Raw genomic sequence first — 27,042 nt, forward strand, 5'->3', positions numbered from 1 at the left:
GAAAACAAAACTTACAAATACAATAAAGGTGGAAAAATATTAACTTATTATCCTCAAAGTACAAAGATTAAGGAGCATTCACAAGAACTACATACTGATGTTATGCTAATTTTATTCAGGCCCTTCTAAAATCAACAAAGGGAAAAGAAGTGGCCAGGAGACAAAGGAGAGAGAGGCCAGGCTCACAGAATATTCTGAGCTGGAAGGGACCCACAAGGATCATGGAGTCCAGCTCTTAGGTCAATGGCTCGTACATTATTAGCACCACACTACAGCCAACTGAGCCAATCTCAGTGCAGACCTCAGGCAGACTAATGCATCGATAATCCCACTGCTCTAAGTACGTGTCTTCAAGAACTGAACTCACGTACCTGGTTAAGCCTAAACCAGATGGCATCACCTGGCTGATTCCAGGGCAAATTTCAGACAGTACTGCAGATTTTCAAGGCTGAACACAAAGACAATTCGCTCATTGAGCAACTCGGCATTTTTTGCATATGCATTTACTCTATTATTAGAGAATTCCTAATCACATCATTAAGAAACGTGAAAAGCCTAGATATATTTTATCTTTAGATTTTTTTATTATTATTATTTCAGAGGCACTTAATGTCTTACATTTACATAGCGCCATTTCCCCCTCCAAAACACTTTACAGTATTTACACACAGGAATGTTTCCCACCGTTGAAATGCAGCCATCTGACTATTTCCAGTACCATCAAAGCACCAGCAATTTGAGACTGAAAGTATTCATCAGTATGTTGTCTATTAAGGTAGTTCAGAATTCCATTGCATGAACTTCTAACTTGTGCTAGTAAAGAAACATAACTAAAATACAGTATCACAGTGCAATTCTGCAACAGAACTGAGACTTTGAACATTTTCATTAGATTTTTTTACAATCTCTCATTAGATCAAGTCTATCTCAAACACTTTAATGTAAGGCCTTTTAAGAATATAATTCTGAAATATCATTCTTTTTTATATTTTCTTTATAAGCCTCCCTTACAATCAAGCAGAGAAGAATATTTTTCTTTCTTTCCAGTATATTTAGAAACACCAAGTCCTGGCCCTAAGGAGACACCAGCATCCTCAGTTTCAACAAACTTCATGGCACCTAAAAGCAAACCTATTCCTCCTTGGTTTTGGAGATGGATTTGTTTGTTTGCTTGTTGTTAGTTTTAAAAATAAATACAAGACTACACAAAATTCTGTTACATCCAGTAAAATTGTAAAGTACAATTGGGATTGGCTGCGGGGGGCAATGTAAGTGTGCTGTGTATGGTTTTACTTGTTAGGATTAAAAACACATTAAAGTATCCCAAGTTCACTACTCCACTGAAAAAGACTGCCCTAATCACAAAGATCATAGCAACTTTCTCAGTTTCGAGAATTTTTTCTTTGTCTCTCTAAAAGGCTACTAAAACATCCCTTCCAAGAGAAGAAGCTGCATTTGTGCTGAGAACTTTGACAAAAAAAAAACCCAAACCAAAAAACCATCCCACAGCAACCTATCTGGCATCCCTATTTCCATGGTTACACTTGGAAAAAGACTACAACCTCACACAGAGCATGCTGCTACCTGCTATGTTATGGCTGATGTGAGAACCTGAACAAACAGAACCAAGAGATTAGTGAAATCAGGCACCTATCTGCCTTCCTGTAAAACAAGCACAAAAATTATTCTGGTACCTTATCCTCTTGAATATGCTGTACCTCAGAGAGAAGCTTTATGATCTTCATTGATGCATTATACTCAGATTCTACTGTGGTCACTAAATTCTTGTACCAGGATAGCCGTTTGCATTTGAGTACTTTGAAAGAATACTGACAGGTAGGGGCAAGAGCTATGATAAAAGGAAAAATATTAACAGGTAGCAATTTCAACATGAAAGAAATTTACTAAACAAACTGGGTAAAAATTAACAAACAGCAGTGCATCCAAGCACATATTCATTTTATAAAAAGTAGGGGCTTTTTAAAATCTAAACCCTTGATAAAAGATGCACAAAGTACAGATGTATTGCATATTTTATGCATGCCTTCATGTAGTGCATTCCTATATTACATCTTACATGGAACACTAAAAAAACTACTAGACCTTCACTGTACAACAGGTATTGTATTTTTTTTTTTTGTTTTAAAGCCTAAACAGCAATTCAGTTTGAATTATACCTTCCTATTCCCTGATCAGAAAAAACACCTTGCTGCATTTATGCTTGTCAAAGTCAAACAACAACCACAGTAATCATTTGTAGGGAAAAACAATTACAGTTAACTATTGTAAGAGTTTGGTTCCTTTGAGGGGATTTGGAAGCTGGAACAGGAAAACCAGCAAGGACTGGAGATCCTTACAAAACACAGAGAATCACTAGTAAACAATTTGTATCAGAAATCAAGAAACATCATAACAATAAAAGAATAAACGTGAAGAATGAAAGCATTGTTTCAGGCTTCACAGTCCAGAAGACAAAACAGAGAGTACCATTATCACTTGCTTTCAAATTTAGATGTGAAGGGCTGCTAAACTATAAGATCATCACATTTTTTTGAAGAGGGAGAAAAGGAGGAACTTGGAAAAAGTAACTGCTGTGTTATAGGACTGAACACAGGACAACTGTCTGCTATTTCACAGATTAACATTTTTGAGCCCATTATAATCTCTACTGATTTGAGGAATGACTGGACCCACATTCTTTTCTCTGTTCCTTCTTGTAAGAATCATTCATTTCTTCAGAGATAAAAACATTCACAAGCTTCTTTGATACAGGGATCATCACTTTTTTTTTTAAACACCAGAAGGAATTAGTTTTGTCTTTTAGTTTCAGTTCATCCTTTTCCGGCAAGGGCACATTGGCTACATCACAAGGCTTGGACAAGGAAAAGGCTCTTTCATTGAACAGGGCACAGATCTGAAGATGGGACAATGTCCTGCACTGTGTGAGATCTCTCTGAAACATGCATAGAACAGAGCAAAAATCCAAGACTGCTTTGCAGGAACAAGAGAGGTAGCAACCCTAATTTTAACAGGGCTTTTCACCAAAGGGAAAGAAGGTCTACAAAAGTCAAATCAGCCGATTTCAAATGGTTTGCATCCCAGGATGAATCAGGTTACACTAATTTAAGCCCAATTTAATTTAGGCAGGTTTTTAAACCACAAGAATAAGGACATTCTTAGTACGTATCAATAATTACACCAACATATACACAATTAGCAATATCCTAGATAATAGTAAATGCTTAACAAGCTGAGTAATTTTATGGTACATTGTCTGACATTCTACGTATTTCCTGTAATCATCAATCTCTAGCAGTTCAGTTCATGACTTTAAGATCCAAATTCAACTGTGTCTTCAGTTATTTTCTTGAACTCATAACTTCCTCGGCCATCCATATGCAAGTAAAACTGAAAAAAAGCAACATGTTATTAACTAAAAATTACCAGCTCTAAAAAGATCTAAATAAATTATATTTTGAAGTACTTTTTAAAATCTTTAAAAAACATTTAAAAAGTTCTAGCAACATCTTAAATTCAGAGGGTAAACTGCTCCCACCTCACACGTCATTAAATTCACCTGCCTCTGTAAAAATGTCAAAATATATTTTTGCACATCATACATCAGTCTGCTAGTAGCCACATCTAGACTTAACACTGTTCTCTTGGGTTTTGTGTCAATATACTTAGGGCACAGATTCATCCCCGTGTATGAATTCAGTATTTTTACCCACAGGTACAGTCTGTCTGTATAAAAAGAACAGTAAAATCTTAGTGTGCAATAAGAAAGTCCATGTCTTAGAGACTTTTTTTTAGAAGCATAAATGTATTAGATATAATGAAAGCAAAAATATCCATACTGCTTACTGAATTCTAGTTCAAGGATTTTTCTGAGTCTAAGAAAGACTTAAGCAAGCCTCTCATATTTTATAGATACATTTAAATTTTTTTGATAGCATTTCATAACTAAAAGCATAAGAATATTTCAAAAAGTAAAATGAGATTATGAAAAGTAAAGCCTTATAAAAACCCAAACAGAACATGACCTATTAGGATGTAAAATGATAACACCTCAAATCACCAAGTCAATTTCATACAGTCAACAAAACCCAGAAATATTCTTAATAAAGCAAAGATTACATACATCATGATGTTTCCAGAGTGATTTCCTGTGGGAAACAGTGAAGAGAGTGATGCCAACCTATATGACAAAAATACCCACAAAACAATTAATTCTTCTCATGGCTAAGGTATTATTAGTTTTTCAGTATTGTATCAGATGAAGATCTTAAATTCACAACCACAAACTTCCAGACTATTATTAACACTATACATATATACCTTTTACTACAAGATTTTGTGGGGCAGGGTTGGGGGGGAGCAATCAGGAGGGATTTATAATTTTTAATTGATTTCACTATCCTTTTGCTTCTAAAGATTTGTCAAACATAGAATTAACTGAGTAAAAGAGGCAAGGCAGGAGGCAGGTAAAACAATAAAGCTGGTGAATAAAGGAATTTTAACAAGAAAAAAAATCCCAAACCTACAAAAGCAGTAATCAATTACACACTTAGAGTGACAATTTAAAGTGAATAACCTTCCTTTGTTTCCTTTCAACCTAGCCAACTATTCATCCCCAACAGTAGGAGCAAGGACAAAATTACTCCGATGATAAAGCAAGATAACATTTTTTTCTTTCTGCAAGGACAGCCTAATCAGGAATTCTATTTTTTCAGCAACATGCACTAGCCACTTGGCAAGCATAAATGAATATTTTAATAGAATAAGAAGCATATGAATAATAGACTTTAAAAACTGTCAGGGTATTGATACCAATGTGGTAAAATCAGTTCATGAAATAACGCCCTTTCTCCTGCAGAGGCCTCACCTCATGTCCATTCACTACTCCAGAGGGCTCCTTCAGTTTCAAGCACATATTTCAGTGGATGCACAGCTTTGCTCCGTTATCATTCTGGAATACTGCTACTCAGTAACTAATGTCATTTCAAGCCCTTTCTTTCCCAGACTAGGGTGTGAAATTGAATCTTTTTGATTTCACATGGCACTATAGAGAATCTGAAATGGTGAGTTTAAGAGGAAAAGGCAACACAAAGCTATATTTAGCATCATCATATCTTCCTAGAGTGCTTGGCTTTTCGTATCTCAAAATAGATGGAAACGTTAACTTCCAACCTTTTACTTCTGTTGCCCTGGCCATAAGAAGCCTTTTGAACAAGAAAGCATTCTACAGTTTTAGATTATCTGGTCCTAACTTGACATTCTAAGACTCTATCTGGAAAAGTAAGGTTACTTAGCAATTAGCAAGAGTTCTCTGTAAATCATAGAGGCTAAATGTACACCTAAATTATCCTGGGACTACAAAATGATTAGTGAAGTCTAGTGTGCATAAAGTTGTATGCCCCTCTAGCTTTTTTCCAGATTTTTAAAAAAAATTTTTAGTGTGCCTTAGGCATAAGGAAGAGTGAACCTTGTACCATTTTACATTTCTTGTTAATGTACAGAGAGATAATTCCAGAAACAAAGAGCTCACCTTTCGGCAGTGGCTGTAAATGTAGCCCTCTACATCCACACTAACAGCACTCGTGCACTCATCCAGAATTGCAAACTGGGGCTTATGATAGAACAGCCTTGCCATCTGGAATGCAAGCCAGAAAAAAAGGATTCTGTGGATACAGAACTATCAGCAATGGTGCAGTTTTAGAAGTGAAACTAAGAATTAGTGTCCAAAAATCTGCTATGGAAAGGCAATTAAGTTGGTACCCACTGAAACCTGAAAATCCAAAAGCTGCACATTATTTTATACTTTTTTTTATTCAAGACAATTATTTTAGAAATTCTGTTTATACAATGAAAGTGCAAGACATGGTGAAAGGATGTTTAAAATCCAGTATTTCCTTTTAAATTTTGAGTACAAACCCCACTATTTTCAGTTGTTCTCTCGTATTTAGATATTTCACATTTCTGGGGTTTCTTCTAAGTCAAATACTAATATTTAATAAATAAAAATAGCTTACAGTTCAGATTTTTTTTTTAATTTATGTTCTGCATTTGTTAAGCATTTATGCTTTTGAGACATACTGCCATTCTCTGTTTTTCTCCCCCGCTGAGTACATCCATCCAGTCCTGAACACTATCCCAGCCTCCTTCACGTTCCAAGATTTGACCCAGCTGGACATTATCCAAGTACTCTTTCAGCACCTTTAATGGAAACAGGAATGACAAATAAATAAAGCTCTAAAGGATTATACCATAACATTATCAACCCTGGTAAATATTAGAGTCCTATTAATGCAGTGCTTTTTGTAGCAGTTTCAGTATTCCTGAATTGGAAGCATTACTCATCCTGAGCAAGACAAAGGGTTTATGAACTAATTATCATTACCTGGTCAGAAATCCCTTTCTTTTTCTGATCTTCCAAAGTATCTGGATATATAACTTGATCTCTGAGCGTTCCAAGAGTCATGTATGGTCTCTGAGATACAATTAGAACCAAAAAGATATGTCAAATATTTCTAAACATAGTCAAAGTTCAAAGAATGAGAACATTATTGCCAAGTACTTGGTCTCACCTGAGGAACATAGAACAACTTTCCTCGTACAGGTTTTGTTAAACGCCCACCAAACAAAGGCCACAACTGCAAAAGGAAAAAGATAAAAACTTAACAAAAATGTCCAATCACAAACGTGCTTTTTATTCTCCCCTGTTTGTTTTATAAAGTTCCCTTACCTCACCAAGAACACGGAACAGGGAGCTCTTCCCACACCCATTTGGCCCACAAATCAGCACATTTGCACCAGATCTAACCTAAAATCGCAAAGCCAGCACATAAAATGGCAGTGAGAAAGTATTGCTGAAAGTTTCTACAATCAATAAGACAATCTAGTATCATCGTATGTTACTACACAACTTTCTGACATTACAATGAGCAATTTCCAGCAAAAATTAGGTTTATTTCCCCAACTGGTTTAGCACCAACTGCAGCTGGAAGAAAATGCACTTGTAACAATAAAAACTTTTTTGGGTAAAATAGCTTATTGCCTTTTTTTTTAAACTAACATGACAATTTGTTTGCACTTTTCTTATAAATAGGATGACCTTTGAAGCTATCATCTTCCCTCGAAAATTTTATATTACTATTGTTTCCTATGATACTAGAAAACTTACCTCAAAGTTAAGGTCTTCAATCAAAACATCTCCATTAGGTGTCACCAATGGAACATGATCAAACCTGTATGTATTGCAAAGTTAAAAAAGAAAAGACAACAGTTGTCTAAAAGAAGCTAATACTGTGTGCTTACTTGAGAGATTTAAGGCACTGGGAAACACCTCAGTACTTCATTCCCTTTCCAACTATTAACAGCTATGGAAGTTCTTGAAACCCTAGCTTTAAACATCTACATCTACTGGCTTGGTTTTATCCCCTGTATTTGTTTTTTGAACTCTTCTAAGCCTTTGGTCTCCAAAACATCTTGTGGATATAAACCTACATTTAAGGATGCATGGCATTTTAAAACCTAGTAATGAAATATATCTCACTAGTTCTACAACACGCAATGAATGACTTCTCTGCTTACTTCCCCCTTGCCTATTTTTTTTTAAATCAATTAAAATAGCTATATCATCTCTCTTCCCCTTCCTTCCTGTCTTTCCCCTCTAGTTCCCAATCAGTTTTCCACACTGTCCAGATTGAGATTATTTGATCTTTTAACTGGCTGTATTTTACGCCTTTAAGTACTAGTGCTATGTCAATGCCACATTCCTCAGACTGCAAAGAATGTAGGAACATCAAGTACATCAACTAAATTTCTAAGCATGCAGAACTAAAAGCAAGTACTTTCTAAATGAATAGAGACTTGCCCCTGATTTTTACAGTTGAATTATATAATAGAATAAAATCCATAACTAACATATTTCTAAGAGGAAACAAGATGGTCTGAGAAGTCATATTCTAAAGGACAGTAGGAATGTTACCAAAAACCCAAAGTATAGAGAGCAGAGTATGTCTTCTGTTAATATGAGAGGATAAGGATTGGCTTACAGAACAGAAATGCTGAGAGGGTTTGAGGTGAAATTAATAATAAATAAATTAAAGTTCAACAGGAACTGCAAATTGTAATAATGGGTATTCAGACCTCTATTAATGGTCACAGAGAGAAAGACTTAAAAAAATTCTGCATTAAAAATACTGAACTAATGAACTTGGGGAAACTTTACAAACATACTTAATAAGGTTATCACTGTTGATAATTTCTCCAGATCCAGGTATCAAAGACAAAGGTTGCTTTTTATCTCCATCTAAAATAAAGAAAAACGTATTAGTGACTGAAATGCTATACAGAGATGACATATTGCATATTATATCATATCTACCTTTTTCTTGTGATATCATTGTACGCTGATATTTGCCACTGTTCAAGTCCTTCAGAACCTGCATTAATTCCGTGATTCGAGCTGTGAAACTTAAGAAAAAAATCCACAGAAGGTCTAATAAGCACTCTGTCAAACTGCTAAAATGACAAAGTTATTCAACCCAGCACAGAAGCAGAATGTTTACATTTTAGAGTTGCACCAGGTTGTCTAATATGCACCATATTTTAAAAGCTCCTTTTCCTTTTTCTGTAATAGACAAATTTTACTTCTTACAATGTAAAAAAAGGTTTGGTAAATAATCAATACGTAATTGTTTTAAGAACATTTTACAAGGTTTCAACTATACACTCAAACTCCATGCTAGTACTATCAAGATGTGAAATTTCTAGTGGACATAATTAGCACATCTTCAGATGTGTTTTCAGCATAACATATTTTAATTACTGAATTTTTAGCATGCTGCAAGGAACAAAGCACATAAGCTTATTTTAATTCTACAATCAGTTTCTGAAATTGAGATGAGAAAGATTCTTAAAATTAATCTTACCCAGCCAATCTTGTCATTTCACGGCCTGCTAGGACTATTCTACCCAAAGCTTGAGACATTCTCAGTAGCATTCTTCCACTTTGGTAGTAATCCTAGAGTAGGAGAAAGTTTCTTTACATGGACTAACAAAATTTAAAATCTAGAGGTTGTTTTAATTCTGGTCTATTTACCTCCAAAAGTTCTGCATGAGTGCTATTCTGATGACGGGGATCAGACAGGTTCAAAAATGGACGACTAACAACCAGGTAGCCAACCACAGTGGCAAGGTCTGCAGTTTAAGAATAAATATTAAGCTACACATTAATTGAAACAGTAAGAAAAAAGACATTTTGTATGTAAAAAGTTTGTTTTGTTATTTATAGGAATCCATTAGCACTTCACACACACTTACATTTGGCAATGATAGTATCAATGAAACCCATAGAGAACCGGAACAGGATGAAATTATGCAAGTGTTCCACCTGGTAAGTTACAGAAGAAAGAAGTTCAAACTCTACCAGTACCTGTTTTACTATCTTTTAAGTTATTTTTCAGTACTTCAGATACATTAACATGCCTCTAAGTGTGGTAAGCACTGCACAAGAGTCCCTGCTGGCAAAGACTTGCATTTGTGATCAAAACAACCTACACATGAAACTAAATAGTGAGAACAGTAATTGTGGTGGGTGACAAAGAGGTAATTGGCAAGGGAAAAGCCATTCTAACAGAAACTTCTGTTCTGCTTGTAGCCTACCAACTAAGTTTTTAATCAAATGAAAGTAGCAGCAAAAACATCAAGCCACTGTAAGTCAATTTTTATGAACACATGTCAAGAATCATCATTATAGAATTAATTAAGTTTTGCTTAAAATGTTTTAAGAAATAAAAGAGGCTTACCAGCTTCCGGAAAGTCTTGTGAATGGTCTGTTTTTCTCTCAAGTTTCCATTATAAAAAGCAATTTCCTCACTAGAAAGAAACAAACAAAAATAATGCAACTTAATTTTGTTAAACACAGTTTTTGAAAAAAGCCACAAAATATGAATATAGCACTTTCAGTTACCTTATAATATAAGAGTTTGTACTTTTTCACAACAGTAGAATACAGAATTATTATATTGAACTTAGTCTTGACTATGGAATATAATGCACATACTAATTACTTTACAGTACATAAAGATGCAAACACTTGGCTCAGACCTGATAGCATCACACTTCCCAAGAATATTTTAACACACAAGTTCCATTTACCCCACAGTATAGTCACATATATCTCAGCAGCCAAGCAAGTGTATACCTGTTTGTAATGAGCCGTGAGTTGACATATCTGTACTCCCCTTCATACTTTTGTTCTATAATAGTCATCTTGCCAATTGGTCTCCTTAAACGTGTAAGGAAAAACCCTGAAATAATCAAGTACGCCATCATGCTAGCTGGACCCTGTGAATATCAAAAAAGAATAAAAGCTTAGGTGGTCTCAAATGACAGTAACTGTATCAAAAGTGCCCAGAAAGCTTGAATCCCTTAGTTCTCACCTCCTATGTGCCTATGTTGCCAGTTCAATTACATTTGCAATTCTCATCATGTCACCTTTGGTGTTGTAGATACTACTTTACTAATTTTACTAATTCTCTGTCCCTAGATGTCCTTTCCACCCCAGCCTACTATTCAGGTTTTTATCACCACCCAGTGTGACCTGTCCCCTACTGTCCTAGTTTATTTCATTAATGATTTACTGGTACCCTCTCATTTTTTCTCCCTCTGTTTTTCCTCCTTCTTTTTCTTTACATCTGCTGAATTGTCACACAGCAGTCAGTATTTCACTCCCATTGTCTGCTATGCATGTTTCCTGGTCTCTCAAGCAGTCCTGGATCCTAAGTTCCCATAGACGAAGGACAGATGACTAAATACCACTGAAGCATGGAATGGCATAAACTGCACACAGTAACTACTACAGAGAGCAGAACAAAGACATCTGAGACTGATAGTTACCAAGGTTCAGTTAAGCCTTACTGCAAGCCTGTCTCAACAAAACTTGCACCATGTGACCCACAGCTATTCCTTTTCAACTCTTCAACATTTTTGATAATGCATCATTTCACAGATTTGAAGAATTAATTCTGCAATTATTCAGCTTATCGAGTCTTACAGCTCAATGCAAGAAATGGTTCCCCCTCACAGAGGCTGCACAGAAACAGAAAACTTATTTTCACCTTTAAATGCAATTCATGCAAGACAAACAGTTAAAAGGCTGTTGCACTAAATAGGATTTCCAAATAAGTACTAGAAGAAAATAAAGAACTTTCTTGGTCCTTCAAATTGTTGATCAAATGCCTGAAAATACTGGTTTTTATTTTGCTTGCCTCAAAATAGAGGGCACCAAAGCACACAAAACATAAGGTGTAAATGCCTATTTTCAGTATAGCCCTTCAAATGATGTAGGAATCCACAACTACCACCTAGAGTTTTCCTCAGATTCCAAACAGGTAAAAGGCTATAACCAAAGAAGGGAAAACGTGCTTATAGTTCTATAAAAACCCACTCAATTTACCTGTGCTCCTATTGCACTTGTTAGCTTGAAGATGTACAAAACTATATCCAAGAAGGGCTGTAAGAAGAATAGGAAAAAAGCTTTAGAACACAAACCCCAAACTAATATAAATCAGCACATAAGCCATGTACCACCCCAAGAACAGTTACCGCTCTATACTAAAATACTGGCTAGTCCATTACACAAACTAGAAGCTAAGACAAAAGGATTCTCAGCCACACGACTTTTTCCTGAAAACACTGGCTCTAGAATTGAACATAAAAACATCATGATCGTCAGATAAATACACACCATATGAAAAGAGTACTTTGCTATTTTAGGTCTGTAATGACACTCTGCTCACTTATCAAAGGTGGACTAGAACCCATAAAATTTAACTGAAGTAATTATGAGAAATACTGAATGAAAAGTTAATGCCACATATTTGGCTGCGTCCCTGATAGGAAGAACATCCAAAGTTCTATAACCTCTCTCGCTAAGCTAAAACAGCTGAACTACAGGTTTTGTAGTCAGAAGGTTTTGAACAAAGTAACTTGTTGTTTACTTATACTCAACTTGCATGAAACACATAGCATCAAAAAAATTTAGTCTAAAAATGTCAACAGTATTCTTATTCATTACCCAATCACCTTAAAATTCACACCAGAAATAGGGAAAAGCTTATGCAACCACACCTCCCTACACACAAAAATATTTGTGTGTGAGAGCTAGCCATTGCTTTTCTCCTGAAAACTATCTACCTGAGAGAGCAAAGTCATCACTGTTCATCTGCAAAAGAATGCTGTATGTTCTTCAAAGAAAATTTAATACAAATTATAACAACTCGCAACAGTGCTTTGGTCATGAAAGCCACAGAGTGTGAAACAATACAGCATCGTAAACAATTTTTTTAGTACCATACTCCAAGCAATCCACATACAAATGCACATAATTGTTGTGAACTGATATCCCCATCCTAAATATCTAGAGCTACTACTCAAAGTTGTCTCTCAAAAGACTTACCTTGCTAAGGTTTGAGTACAGGTCCACTACACTATTACAGAATTTTTCCACGTCCTGTGTAAGGAGTTGATCTGGATTAGCTATTCTGTTGTCCAGATTTCCCATTTTGTAGTATGTATAAGCTCTGAAACAAAACAACTGCTAAGTGGCAGGAAAAAAAAATCATTACCTGGGATCTGAAATAACTGGAACACCTTTGCTTCATACAACTGAGATGCTAAGTAGGGCAAACATTACTGTATGGAATTAATGTAGCTTGTGCTTTTACCTGACTAAATCCACATTAAATGCTGCAGGATTGTTTAGGCATTTAAGCTCCAGGATGTCTGAGCTGAAGCTCAGGTTCATGCTGTGCTGCTACTGAACTAAGAAAACCCTCACACACTCTACTATAGCACATCTGACAACCAAAATTCAGTATAGAAGGAGCTACTCAAGCTCATGCATCCAATTCAGCCTTCACCATATGAAGACACCTGAAGTACTTTGGAATCTGACCCAATCATGGAAGTGCATTTTGTCCCCCAATCGAGCCAACTTCACTACCTTTGTATCTATGGCATATACAACCTGGATAAGCCACTCACCCTCAACTGCAAGTTAATTCCAAACTTCTTACTACGTACTTCAAATTACTTGAATCAACTTCTAAAATCTGTAGACAAGGTGTTACTTACTTAAGATATTCTTCATAGAGATATCTGGTAAGTCTTACTCGGAAGCAGAGTTTCAGCTCATTTAGACCATACTTCAGGAAGTTATTTACTAAAGAAATCTAAAATAAGAGACAATAATATTTAACTAACAAGAGTAAATATACTTAGATCAATTTGCAGTATAAATTGTGTAAACACTTTAAAACAGGTCAATTTTCCCCTTAAAGTCAATAATGCCATAAACACACCTAAGACCAATCAGACAGTGTCTACAGGACCACTGCTTAGGCTTCTGTCTCCAGGTCCCAGTGGATCTCACCACTTAAGATAAAATACATTTGTATTATATATTTTCAGCTCTTCTGATAAACTCTAGAAAAGAGCCACCACTTTACAATCACTGCCTTAAATCTCTCAACTAGTTTTAAAATTTATTGCAAAGCAGATAGCAACAATTATTTCTATCTGGTGCAGCTCAGACATGTCAATAAGCTGAAGGAAAGTTGAAGTGTTGAAGAAAGAATAACAAATCTGTGAAAAAGGTAAGAAATCTAAAAATTAGAGTCTAAAAAAAAACTTCATCTTCAACGGTGTCAAAAGAATCCCAAACCTATAGTCAAAATTGCTGTCAACAAAACTAACTTGAAAACCCAAACATAGCTGTTAAAAAACCAGCTGCTACCAATAAGGAAATATGCTGATAAAGTCTCCCACACACTGGAGCCAGAAAATTAAATGTGTTTTCATATAGACCTATATGTAAAACAACTATTTTCCATAGGTTTTAAGACACTCCTTTTAAGAGATCTTTTCTTCAAATTTTTAATTTACATTTAAAATATGTTCTACTAATAGGTCAGCACAAGAAAAGCACTTACAGCAGGCATTGCAGCAATGAAGTTGAACAAGTATTTCTTGAAATCTTTTCTGCTGCGGCCAATGATAGCACTGTAAATGACCACCAGCTAAGAGTCAGTTACAAGAGAAATAACAACGTACAAACTTGCATGTCTTAAGTGAAGAAACTCTCAGGGGACCACACAGAGAAAAAAAAATCATCACGGAAACCTGTAGCATCAGCTGTAGGATCCAGTCTGACACCCTCCTGTAAGCTAAGTGGCAAGTGGCAGACTGAGCAGTTATCTCCTGTCTACTCCTCTGTAACTGCCCACATTAAGGGCTCAAAAATTCATGGTCACAGGATACCAGTTCTTTCCCTTCTCTGCTTTCACAGATTCTCACAAGAAAAACAAAGCAGTCTTTCCATTCTACAAAGCAAGAAATGTCTCTCCTCAAACAAAGTATCATTTTGAATTCACAGTTCAAGACACATTGTGACTTGCTTCAATTAGGAACAAGACCAGCAAGAATAATCAGAGGTCTAAAAACCACTTTCTAACATATTAGGACTGAAAGCATTGTTTTTATCAATCTAAAGAGCAAGCAGCTCAGTGGGAAGAAATAAAAGTCCTAATATCCACACAACATGTCTTAGTCTTAAAACATAAAACCACTATTATGAAGTACCTTCTTGGACATATAGATCAACAAGATTTAGAGTCTTCAGTGTACAAAATGTTACCTAATGAATATTTAATAAACAGTTTAAAATATTAATTTAATCAAATAATTTTATTGATGAACAGAAATAATTTATTTACCAAAATATAGTGGTCCCTCCCCAAATTGCAACTACACCAGTTTTCCAGCAGTTTTAAACAAGCAAGCTATAAAATACCCAAATATGTATTCTGACAGACAAATTTCCCTTTTAAATACATGAGAGAAAGTTTAAAAATAACAAATGTATAGGTACCTTTCAATGACTGTTCCATTTTGAATCATCCAAATATCACAGTAAGTTCGGACTACCAGCATCACAGCAATAAGCAGCAAATAACCTGTCTAGTACAACCACAGAAATGTAACAGTTAAATAATGGCTAAAATTCACCATTTTTTCAGTAACTCATCCAACTGTATCTAACAGAAATGTACTACCCTGCTGCCCTAGCTAATGTAATATTTACTTTGCTGGAAACACATTAGCGTACAATACCTTAAATAAAGTACTGACTACATTTTTATGGTGAAAGTCTGTCTTTTAAAGAGCTGTATTTGGTTGATACATATACTGGACACACATTATTAGATGGAGGATTGCAGGAATAAAGAAGTTACTGCTATTCTGAGACACCTTTCTGCCATAAGGTTTCAAGAGACCTCTGAACATCATCTTCTTCAACTCCCTACTCAAAACAGGGCCACTAGTAACCAGTCTCCAGTCAGACCAACAGTGCAGACAGTTTTCCATGCACTTCACTGTCCACTCATCCAACCAATTCAGTTTGGCTGTCAGGGTATTAAGGGAGACCTGATATCAAAGTATTCAGTGTCCTCTGTTCTTCACTTATCCATGCAGTCAGTTCTCTCATCACCGAAAGCAATCAGGTTAGTAAGGCATGATCTGTCATTGGTAAATCCAGGCTGCTTGAGATCATTTTTTTGTCCCTTGTGTGGCCAGAGTTAGCTTACAGGAAGTTTTGCTCAGAGTCTTGCCAGGAATATGGTGAGGCTGACCAGTAAACTTGTTTTCAAATATGGGAGAAAGGTTTGAGGTTTTATGGGATTATCTGTAACCTCTTCTAATGGCCCTGACCTTTTGAAGCTGATAAAGGCTAGCTCTGTGAGCACTCTCACAGGCATTTCCATCCATGCTTCTACCTTCTATGCACCTCCTTTTTGTAGCTAAGCTACTGAAGGTCCCTGTTCTACACTCTGGACATCACAATTCACTGCTCTTGTGCCTGATGTACGTTTATAAAGTCCTTACATTTCATTGCTTAAGTCCGAGCTCAACTAATGCTTTGGATCTTTTTTCTTTTGAAAGTGTCCTGGAAAGCCTGAGAAGGATGGAGGCGCTGATTTCTACAGTGCATAGCTTTCCTGAAATGATGCTGAAGAGAATTTTTGACAAATTTGTTTTCTAATATAAGTCGGCCTAGATGTAAGTTACTAAATCAAAATAATGAATAAACCACATCCTATTTAAAGACAGGAAGCACACAGAAGTGTATTGCCTTGTAAAAGACAAACCCAGATGCCCTTTTAAAAGTTATGCTACAACAGTAGTTATCAGCTGACAGTAAATGGCTTATCTTGTAAATGAAAACAGAACCTTTAGTGATGTAACAACTGAGCATAACGTAGACTTTTATATTATTACGTTGCTATTTTAAAATACATAGCACAATTTAGTCCTATTTATGTAATGTATATGCAATTGTTTAAATTCTGATGTAATTTCAAAAGAGACTTGACTCCAGCCTAATTTCTTTATTTATTACCGCAGGCAATGCTTACCTCTTTGCAAAGTGTTCTAGGGACCATTATTTTCAGGATTCGACATATTCGTGCAATAAACACTCTGTCCACCATTGCTCGCTCCTTCTTTCCCTCTTTCTGCTGCACACAGAATAAAACAAGTGAGAAATTTTTGTATTATTGAACTGTTGCTCTGATAGCTTCCCTGCCCAAGTCATTTACAGCTACCGTCCCTCTGCAGAATTTGCAGTATTTCCCACCAACTTAAGACTTGTTCAGACAAGTTAAATAAGGAAGTGGGAGCTATCAAAACAAACTGCAATAGGAAATAACTGCTACAGTATAAAATACTTTTTATTTCAATTCTGTGTTAAAGATGATAAACAAACAATGCAGACCAAAGCACTAAAGTACATCCAAGTGCAAGCTGTAATGCAAACATCTCTTAACATGGCTTGTCTCTAAAAGACACCATCAGCCAGTATTTTTAAAGATGCCTTCCATTATTTGTCCAGACAATCAATGGTTTAAACTGTTTGACTGTACAGCCCAAACTTGCTTCAAGTAAACCAGAACTTTTTATTGCTTTACTTCTACAAAATGGTGCAACACACTCCTACTTGGGTATATCTACCAGTCTTAAAAATCCTCCCATGCTGTACCCAAACACCCTTTATTTGAGTCAGTTTCATTTGTTCACTCCATATAGCCCTATCTTCTGTCCTGACTAACCTGAATACTTTTTAAAAGCTAATGGTCCAGGTTTCTTTTCTTTCACGTAAGGACATGACAGAAGAATTCAGTCCTGAAAACAGACCAAAAGGGCACATGTGTACTTTGAACAAGTCCCAGCTAATCGACATAATCCTGCTACCTTTGCTACCCAAGGCTCATGTGAACCATGCTATCTATGCCTATATCAATATTACAAGGTAGACAGGAAACCTGAAAAAGATCCACTCTGAATGCTCTGTGAAGAAGCCTACACCTGTTTTTCATAGCATGAAGTCAACAATAGTTCCATCCTTTTCAAAAATCTATGTGAACACAAATTACAAATAAAAATTCTAGCCAAATAGGATGCTGTGCAGATGATTACAACACTTTAATTAAAAATCATTCACACAAAAATTCTAGCAATCCAAACAACTAAGACTACTGTCCAGTCCTAATGAAGCATTATCCTACATACATGATTGCTTTCCTGTAATAGAAATTACTAACCCAATGTCTGATGGCTACACTTCCAAATGACCAAACATATGTGAGTTGAACCTGTTCTTCCCCTTTATTCAGCCCCTCCCCATTTCTATACTTCCGTGTGACACTTATATTCATTCCAGTATCTTCTTGCCTAGAAGTTTTTTCCCTTAGGTTGTCAGTGCCATTCAGCATAACTGTATTCCAGATAGGTAGGAATTAAAAAAAAAAAAAAGATAGTTAAGTTTTTTACAAATAGGTACAGCTATCCAAAAGATAATTGATTATGGTAGATAATACAGTCAAGGTGTGTTAGAAGCTAACATAATACTTGCAATACACTCTTCTATTTATCCAGTGCAAGTCTTTTTTTTTAAGTTTTCAGCAAAGATGAAAGTACATGGAATCTATTCATACCATTGTAACACCAGAATCACAGACTCTGCCTTTTGGACTGTCATATTTTATTTGACTATGAAACAAAAATCTTAGCTTAAAGAGATTTAGTATATCCCTTTCAAATAAATGAATTAACAGACACACAAAAGATCATGGAAATGACAAACCTCCTACCAGATGTTTGAAGTAGTTTCTAATTTAGAAACTGTCAGTCAACATCATGTTCCATACATTTTTCTTTGACATAAAAAATAAATATAAGTTACACCAAATCTACACACAGCTGTTCGTTTCTATGTATACCGAAAATCTTACAACACTAGTCCTTACAAATTCATAGGGCAATAAGAGATAAAAAAGGACATTGTGCACATCAAGAATGCATCACTATGGAGTCAAATTTCAGCCTCTTGTGATTAACCTGATTCTTGTATTTGCTTCACCAATGCACGTCTGAAAGAATTATTCAAACTGTATCTGCACCATAGCCAAGATTAAACTACAGTATAGGACTTCAAATTTTAAAAAATCAGATTTAGTTAAAATTATTAAAGAATATTTGACATGAAGAAAGAATTACCTCATTATTCTGCAATGCCTGTTTTCCACTTCTTTTACTGCAGAGAAAAGAAAAAAAGTATTTATTTGTTATTAACACACTTTTCTTTGTCTAGATCTCTACACACAAAAGACAGAGGAAATCTTGGGATTATATTCCTACCTATTTCTTTCAAAGCAATACAGCAGGGCTACCTCCTATGTCAAACCTTATTCCAGCAAACAGTTCCATGTAGGAAAACCAAGTCTCACCCTTTCATCTCCAAGTTCTGCTGTACCTTGGCTCTTTATCATGAACTCCAAGGGTTTTTCTGTTTCTCGCACATACTTTACAAGCATGGCTACATGGTACCACTGATCACAAATGAAAACTACAAGAATGCAGATCCAGCAATCCAAGCAACCCAACTTTGATGTTTCACATTATCTACATAAGCTAACCAGATTTGATTTGCATTGTATTTGACTTCAAAATTACACATTTACTACACAGAAAGATTATTTGTTCATAAACATGTGCTACAGGGGAAAAAAAAGCCAGCTCCTGTGAAATCAAGTTCCTGCAAAGATGTCCATTAAAATGGGAGTTAGTTTTTAGTTTGTTTTCCTTCCCCTGCATTTAATAGAACAGTTAGTAGAAAAATATTTATCAACTGGTGTTAAGCAAACATTCAAAAGCACAGTGCTCTTCTTTTGCCTCTAGGTTTAAGAAAGAAAAACTGACCAGTAAGGCAGTTATAGTTTGTCTTTCTTCCTTTTGGAACCCTCAAGCATCAGACCAGTATATGAAACTGTTTGGAGAATTTATGTAGTTTAGAAATAGCCACCAACCATATTAAACCACAACTTAGTTAACCATGATATTATAACACTGAGAGCAAGCAGGCTGCCTTAAAACTACAACATTCATACACTTTCAAGGCAGAACCTAGGACACTACAAGAAAGCAGAAACTAAGAAAGGCATTGCTCCTTCAGTCCACAACACCAAAACAGGAGCAGACTGCCACACAACCAGCTATCCCACAACTTCATCAACAGCACCACTTCACACTTGTGTTTTAAAGCCCTGCCAAGAAAATATCTAGAATGAAGCTGTGCCTATTTTAATTTATGATTATTAGTAAGCTCTCTGAATGTCACTGACCAATAAAAAGAAATAATTTAATTACTATGAAAGGAAGAGGCAAGGTAGCAGAGGAATATGAGAAAAGAAGGGAAGGAAGAGACCATGAAAGCAAGAAGGGAGATCCACCAGTTCAGCAAGAACTTAATTAAAGGTAACAGAGAGGGAAGCCTGAGAGAAGATAAAAATCTTGTAAGGCTACTTGTGCAAAACAAAGAATGAATATGAAGGGCAGCAGGGGCCAGATTGGGGCAGAAATAATAAAAGTTCAGAAAAGATATAATATTTAATCAGGCTGTGATGGCAGTACATCTGTGGAAACGGTAACAGGGTGTAAAGTCTAAGAAACAATCTAGTTAGTGATGCAAGAGCAATGTATTTCTGGTACAAGAAACTTCTCAATACATCTTGTAATTCTACAAAGTAGAAAAGGTTGACTTGTATTTTAAAAACTTGAATATGGATCAGCTCAATCACATCTGGTTTAGCAGTAGGAGGAAAGTAGTACTCTTAAGCATGAATAAGCAGTGATCAAACTATGTGGTTATTTCTCTAGATGATTCATGACTTGCCATAATGTAAGATGAAAGCATGCTGCTCTTCCATACATGCTGTAATAATCCCTATAAGCTTTACTGCTTCAAGTTCTGCCAATGTTTGAAGTCACAACACTTATAATACACAACTATTTCAGCTTGAAAAGGATCAGAAGTGAATATATTAATAATCTATAAAGAAGATAAGGCCCAGAATTATTCTGGCAGTTAGTTGAATATCTTTGATGTATTTATTGATACATTTTTCCTACAGTAGCTGTTGAGAGAAACTGAGCATCTGAAATTACTGACTGAGCTGAAACTGATTATCCATTAAAGAGAAAGAAGGAGTGTTTGGAAATCAAGTTCTTACATTTAATAATGAACTCACATTTAATTAGCATTTCTATTTATAAGGTTTAAGGTAAAAATTAAGCATTTGTAAATTTAAAATCTAATAAAAAAAAGAGCTTTAACAGTGTTCTGTTCTCTTTTTTCTAAAAAATTTTGTGCAAGCTCAAAAAAAGACTAATACTTAAAAGAGAATAGAAATAATCTTATGTATGAAGTCTAGAATAAAAAATATATTAAATGTGCCTACATAACTCTCATTTTATTTGCAAATAAAGACTCTGCCATAGTTCTGCCTGGAATAAAACCTTTCCAGTCCAATACCTACTGGCACTACTCCAGACTCCATTGTACTACTGTAGAACTTTTTTGTGAGAATGGTGGTTGCATTCTCAATGAATTTAAAGACTAAATAACATTCTCAATTAGTCAGCAAGAATACAGCAAGACTATCTGGTTGCAGCAGAGAGCTCTAACACTTGGAATAGATTCAAGCTCTCCATTAGTCCAGACCTCTCATTTACATAATGCTGGAGCATCACAAGCCTCAGTGGTGGAGGAAGGTAAGTGCTACATGCTGGCCAAGTTCTCCTTTGCAAGTAACTCCCTTGGTACAGAGCCATTGTTCCTTCATGCCCTCACAGACAAGGGGGGATGACAATGAAAAGGTTTTTGAAAAGAGTTATCCAGAAAATGTATAGAAAAAAATACAGAGGTAAACTATTTCTAATAGTGAATCAAAAACAGTGGAACTTGTCACCATACATTTTCAAGATCTAACTGCACAAAGCCTCAACAAAGCAGTCTGAATTCAATGCGTAACATTTTTTTAAGACCATAAAGAGTCTACAGGTATAATGGAACACACATCACCTGAGGAAGTTTAAGGAAAAGCAGCATTTCAGATGTAGCCTGCTACTCATTGTTTAACTGCACAGGGCTTTTACAGCAAACACAGATATAAAAAGCAGAGAAAGGTGTCAGCAGTATGTGGAATGACACACCTACACCCAACTTGTCATTCATACATGCATGGTAACTGAATAGCAACTCTCTAAAGAGAAGTAAATAAGCAAGTAATTACCTGGCAGGCAGGAGGCAATAATCAAAACACCTTTCTTCTACACTGAGAAACATGATCAGCCCATACCAGCACGATGCTTTAAAGAAACTAATAGAGTTTTGGGACTCTGTACAGGCATTTGTCAGTTGATCCAACTTCAAGGGCAGTATGGTAGCCCAGTGGGGAGGGAGAAATCATGCAATTCCAGTCTCCAAATAAGTATTGGTCAGAGCACTGGCTCTTTTGACTCTGTTTACATACTAGTGAGGCTATTCTCTCTAAAGAAACACGCAATAATACTGGTTACTCAAACAGAATCATTCTCAACACCACTGAAGAAGAAAGTGATTTGAGAAACTGTGTAAAGCCTTCAAGAGCCCTTAGTCTTCTTACTGAAGAGTCTCATGCATACTAGTTCTGTGGTATTTACTAGCAAACAGGGAAAAGTTAAATTATTACTGTCTTTAGAAATACCTGTCTCCATCCAGAACAAAGTTCAGAGGAAGCAATCTACACTGAGCTTAGCACAACAGGGAATTGCAGATGAAGAGAGCGATAAGCAAGACTCGCTGTTTAATGACACATTATGAGGAAGTAAGGGCTGTAAAATGTTACACTGTCCTTAACTGAAAAAACCCTACAAATTTCAGGTCATGCTACTTTCCTTCTGTAGAGTTAGGATGACTTGCCTCTGCTCAACATAGCGCAAAGAAAGAGTATCTGGTTTAGGATTAAGTGTAGCATTTCAAAGAGTTGTTACCTCTAGGCAACCTTTGTATCCTGCAGACCTTATAAGCTGGAATGGCATCGTGAAGTTTTCACAGCTTCCAAAAATCACATAAAATAAACAATTTTGCAGTAGTTCATATTTATTTGTGGAGTTTTCAGGTTAGTTTTGGAGTCAAGATACTACTGGGACATTGTAAAGACAGAATAAAATTCAAATTACTAAAGATGCAATGCAACAGTGAAGAAATAACAGCTATAGTGAGAAAAGTCTGACGCAGCTAACTAGAGGAAGAGTTTCATAGTGCATATTTCACTCAGAGGGGTAGAGAGCAACAGTACAGTTATTTCAGGTGAAGGGCAGCAACCTTACTCAGAAGCCTGGGCACAGTCCAAAAGCATGCCCATTTACACAGCACACTCTGAGCACACACAGAAACCAAGAACAGAACTTTCTTGGCTCTAGATTGGTGGCTAGTTGCAGCATAACCAAAAATAATGTGAGAGGAATGCATTCAGGCAAGCAAGAAGGGGACTCAGAAGGTCACAGAGAGCTATGTTACTGCAAACAGGATCTCTGCATTGCTAAAGCTCAAGAGGTTTCTACAAACCTTTGAAAAGAAGATAACAAAGCAGAATTGTTGGAGAGGAAATTCAGAGTTTCAGTAGAAGAATGCATCTCAATAACATATCTTACATATAAGAAAAACCTCAGCACTATTAATTTTATCTTAAGCTGTGATTTTATCTTAAGCCTGAGCTGTGGCTGCAGACCTCCCTCAAAGATAACAGTGTAAAAAGATTTCTAGCTGGTTTCCTAAAAAAATTTTAAAATAATTTTTTAAAAATTTATACACTGTTACACACACACTAGATGTTGCCTTAGACAGCAAGCATTTTATGCAACTTAATTAAGAGAGAAACCACTAATTAGCTAGCCAGGCTCCAAACAAAGGCAGTCCAAATGCTAGGATTAGGGCTGAGTCATCTAGTTTCTCCTGTCTCCATACCCTCCAGCTGAATTCAGGTTTCCTGAGCCCCAGGCAGGTTTTTCTACAAGACTGCATTTTCAATGTATTTTCTTGTAATCATATATTTAGTAATTGTATTTCTGCATATTTAGTCTTTGGTTTTTTGTTGGTTTTTTTTCCCCTAAACTCTAGTGCACTTACTGCAAGCAGTAGACTGGACTGTCACATTCACGTCCTGGATAAATTTACTTCAATATAGTTAGCATAAAGTTGGTTTTGTTACCTGCCACCTTTCCTCCAAGTAACACAAGTTCCCTTTAAGTCTTTTACATATACAGAAGCAGTCTATTAATTTGAACCAATATAATTTCACCCTTCGTGTCAAACAGCCATGACTCAACCAGAACAGGTCCCTCCATTTGAAGTACACTGGCAAAGCCCACCCAAGCACATTCAGAATCTAGAGAAATTATGCAAACTAACAAGAGAGAAGAATATTCTAAGTATACACAAATAGAATAAAAATGCACCATCTGTTTCAAGCTACAACTACCACTTGCTATATTTAAACTCCTATTTTATGTTTGATATCATCCCCAAACCTTTGGACATGTGTCTGTCACCTCTGATTGCAATACTATCACTGTCACTGCATGTTCACAGGCTGTGCAGCCAAGGACACAAGCAGTGACATCGACTGAGTGAGTGACATCTGCCACTCTGTCAGCAGACAATGGCTGAGGAGCACAGTGACTGGCAGGAGCATAGGTTATGTGTCACCCAAGATGAACTGTGCAAAATCCTATTTGATATACACTGTCTGCAACTCAACCTCCCTCCTCCCAGTGAGCCTTCCCCCTCACTTTAGGCTTGCCTAACCTCTAAGGCCCCCCACACACACTATTCTTGCTTTATTAATTTTTTCCCCACAGGTGGGATGCCATCACAGGGGTTTCAGAAGTTCAGTTTATATTAAATTGTGTCCACATCTTAGCATGTTCTTGCATTCTAATGAATGCAGGTAGGTGATAGGCAGATTCTAAAATATTTTGTCACCTTCCCATAAACAAGCAGATTCTAAAATATTTTGTCACCTTCCCATACACTACAAATGCCCTCCTATTACTCTAAACCGTTTATTCCCTTTCCCTAATCTTGCAGTTTCAAACTTTTCACCCTACCTACTATTACTTCTTTCAGTCCCTCCTTCCAGTAGAAAGTTGTATGAGTTAAATACCATCCTTTTACAAGTAAACCAAGCTCATTCTCTGCTTGTTGTAAGTACTTTATTTTAAACTACATAGATACCCAGAAAAAAATCTTATTAGAGGGGTAATGAAAAATAACCAGCTCCTTTATGTAACACCCCTTAAGGTTTTAATTCTGAAGCAATCAGATCTTAAGCAAATATTCTGTAGCTTCTTTTTTGAGCCAAGATTAGGGAAACAGAATAAAGAGACTTTTTTTCTGCACTATAAACCCAGGATAATTTAGCTTCTCAAAAGAACTTCTCATTACTCTTAAAAACCACAAATACTACAATTGAAGTCATAATTGCACTTTAATTCCACAACTTCCCCCTTCCAAGAGGACACAAAGCTTTTGTAAGGAAACAGACTTTTTGAGAGCAACTTTGAAAAAGAAAGGATGTATTTCTCTCCATGTTTTACTCCAAGGAAGTAAAATGGAAAACTAACAAGTTACTATAAGCAAACTTCTACATCACTCTACTTTGGAAGATTTCAGAAAAGTGTAGCAATAAGGCATTGTAAATTGCAGGTGACACCACCTCTCAGTTCTGTAAAATCAATGAGCAATGTAATACCTCTTACAGAACAACATCTGTGACTAATCCAGGCAGTACTAATTAAGTGATCTTTGACCTAGTAAGGCAGGTTGGCATAACACATACAACTTAATTATTCATACATTACTATTTTATATGTACTGAACTTTGCCCCTATTGTTTGACAGCAGAAAAGTAGGTGAAAGTTGCTACCTCTCCTTCCTGCTATCATGCCTATAACTGGTTATTCTATATAAAAACAAACACATACATGATGAGCCTATCACATAACTTTCTTGTTACACATTCAAACACATCTGATTTGCTAAAAAGATTCTTTTCTTTTTCTCAGTTTGTATGTTATTTTACTTTCCAAGTTCAACCAGCAGCAGACCTATTGCTGACATTCCAGCAAAACTTAAAAAAGCACACAATATCAAACAGAAAAATGGCAGTTACTCCAGAAATACATGAAATAATAGAAAAACATGAAATGTTATTTTGAACACAAAGTATGTATAGGTATGTATTCTGAACCTATGTGAGGAAGGAAGAAGTTTTGCAGGTAAAATTTACAGTTGCACTAGAACACTTCAATGATTCACCTGAATGTTAAGCCCAGCATTCTGCTGGTTATATTCAGGTCTGCAACATTTACCTTTGCCCTTACAAAGCTCAAAACTAGAATTTCACCTTCCAGAATTCAAGAAGTTGAAATTCACCTCACACTAACATGGCACAACACTTTCAGGCATTATACACCAAGGTTAACATAGGAATTCACACACACAAAACTAAATCACCTCACAGATTTTAGTCAGTTAACCTCAAGCAGCAGATACGCTACCAGTCCTCTTCCAGACTATCTAGACTGCCAAGTGAAATTCTTCACCCTAGGAATAAGTACAAAAATTTAGGACAGCCATGCCTTCCCAACTTCTTCCTCTTCCCAGAGAGTCAGAGATATACAACACAGATGTTAAAAGATACACTAGGCCCTGCAGATTTCAAAGGTTGTGCACTTGTTACAATATGGCAGCATCATACACCAGCACAAGTATGCTGAAAATGTAAAGATTTGGCACGATGAAAATCCTTTTCAACAGTATTCTATAACTTACATCGGCAACAAAGCGTGAAGAAATGAATGATACATGAACTAATGAGACTAAAGGAGGATGAGGCAATGGTAATAACCAGATGCTTTTGTCTAAGCTGGTGATATAGGCAATGTAGCTTACCTACTGCCTAGTCTTGATAGGTAGCATTCTGTAAGGCTCCTGGCAAGGTTTGCCTCACAGGGAAACATGGAGAAAAGAACGAAGACCAGTGGGCAAAAACCATCCTCAAAATAGCATTCAAGCAGCAGCACAGCTATTATTGAAACAACCGAATGTTGGATGTTAGAGTTTAGAATCCATGGCCACAATACAGTACCAGCAGCAAATAAGACCTAAGCTGTGGAGGGACTCAAAAGTGTAAAACAATACATACACACCAGCAAAACATCAAGTTTGCAAGCATGGCACTTACTTTAGCAACTGCATTTCTAATAAATTAAAGAATGCAAAATGTGACTAAAGACTTTAGAGAAGTAAAGGACAAGGCATCAGAAAGACTGCAGTACAGAGAGAGGAAAAGGGACGGCAGGCTCTCACAAGCCCATGCATCTGTTGAATTAGCTGGAATGTAATTCATAAGTTATCTCCCCTTCACAATTTCCACTGATCTTGTAATAATGTTTGGTCCACCTAATATATACTAATACATCAGATTTTTAACACTATTCCTAGCAAAATTGAAGATCCACACAGGAAAGACACATTCCAAAGAATTCAGCATTCTTCAGCATTTAGGCTAACACTTTCCACACACTGACCCT

At 36.1% G+C, this 27,042-nt stretch overlaps 1 protein-coding gene across 5 annotated transcripts in view; it reads right to left on the minus strand.

The window, feature by feature from the left end:
- Positions 1 to 560: 560 nt before the first annotated feature.
- The window catches only part of ABCD3 (ATP binding cassette subfamily D member 3), a 28,396-nt gene continuing 1,914 nt past the window's right edge, over positions 561 to 27,042 (minus strand). The window contains exons 2-24 of one of the 5 annotated variants that reach the window (XR_011002197.1): positions 18,625 to 18,661; positions 16,485 to 16,586; positions 14,939 to 15,027; positions 14,001 to 14,070; positions 13,144 to 13,241; positions 12,467 to 12,590; positions 11,465 to 11,521; positions 10,211 to 10,353; positions 9,813 to 9,882; positions 9,328 to 9,397; positions 9,107 to 9,204; positions 8,937 to 9,028; positions 8,390 to 8,478; positions 8,242 to 8,314; positions 7,184 to 7,247; positions 6,746 to 6,823; positions 6,588 to 6,653; positions 6,401 to 6,490; positions 6,097 to 6,216; positions 5,549 to 5,653; positions 4,142 to 4,198; positions 3,557 to 3,744; positions 561 to 3,408 (exon numbers count right to left, since the gene is read on the minus strand). Coding sequence is in view for 4 of the 5 variants with exons in the window: in XM_068199780.1 (XP_068055881.1) it covers positions 3,331 to 3,408; positions 4,142 to 4,198; positions 5,549 to 5,653; positions 6,097 to 6,216; positions 6,401 to 6,490; positions 6,588 to 6,653; positions 6,746 to 6,823; positions 7,184 to 7,247; positions 8,242 to 8,314; positions 8,390 to 8,478; positions 8,937 to 9,028; positions 9,107 to 9,204; positions 9,328 to 9,397; positions 9,813 to 9,882; positions 10,211 to 10,353; positions 11,465 to 11,521; positions 12,467 to 12,590; positions 13,144 to 13,241; positions 14,001 to 14,070; positions 14,939 to 15,027; positions 16,485 to 16,586; positions 18,625 to 18,661; positions 26,402 to 26,469 (1,938 nt within the window). In the remaining variant the exon portion in view is untranslated. Of the gene's footprint in view, positions 3,409 to 3,556; positions 3,745 to 4,141; positions 4,199 to 5,548; positions 5,654 to 6,096; positions 6,217 to 6,400; positions 6,491 to 6,587; positions 6,654 to 6,745; positions 6,824 to 7,183; positions 7,248 to 8,241; positions 8,315 to 8,389; positions 8,479 to 8,936; positions 9,029 to 9,106; positions 9,205 to 9,327; positions 9,398 to 9,812; positions 9,883 to 10,210; positions 10,788 to 11,464; positions 11,522 to 12,466; positions 12,591 to 13,143; positions 13,242 to 14,000; positions 14,071 to 14,190; positions 14,215 to 14,938; positions 15,028 to 16,484; positions 16,587 to 18,624; positions 18,662 to 26,401; positions 26,535 to 27,042 lie in introns of those variants that run through there. The other 4 variants (XM_068199780.1, XM_068199779.1, XM_068199781.1 and 1 more) reach the window with 4 other exon arrangements.

This window comes from Anomalospiza imberbis, chromosome 9 (assembly GCF_031753505.1).
Source record: "Anomalospiza imberbis isolate Cuckoo-Finch-1a 21T00152 chromosome 9, ASM3175350v1, whole genome shotgun sequence".
In the NCBI taxonomy this organism is placed as follows: Eukaryota; Metazoa; Chordata; class Aves; order Passeriformes; family Viduidae; genus Anomalospiza; species Anomalospiza imberbis.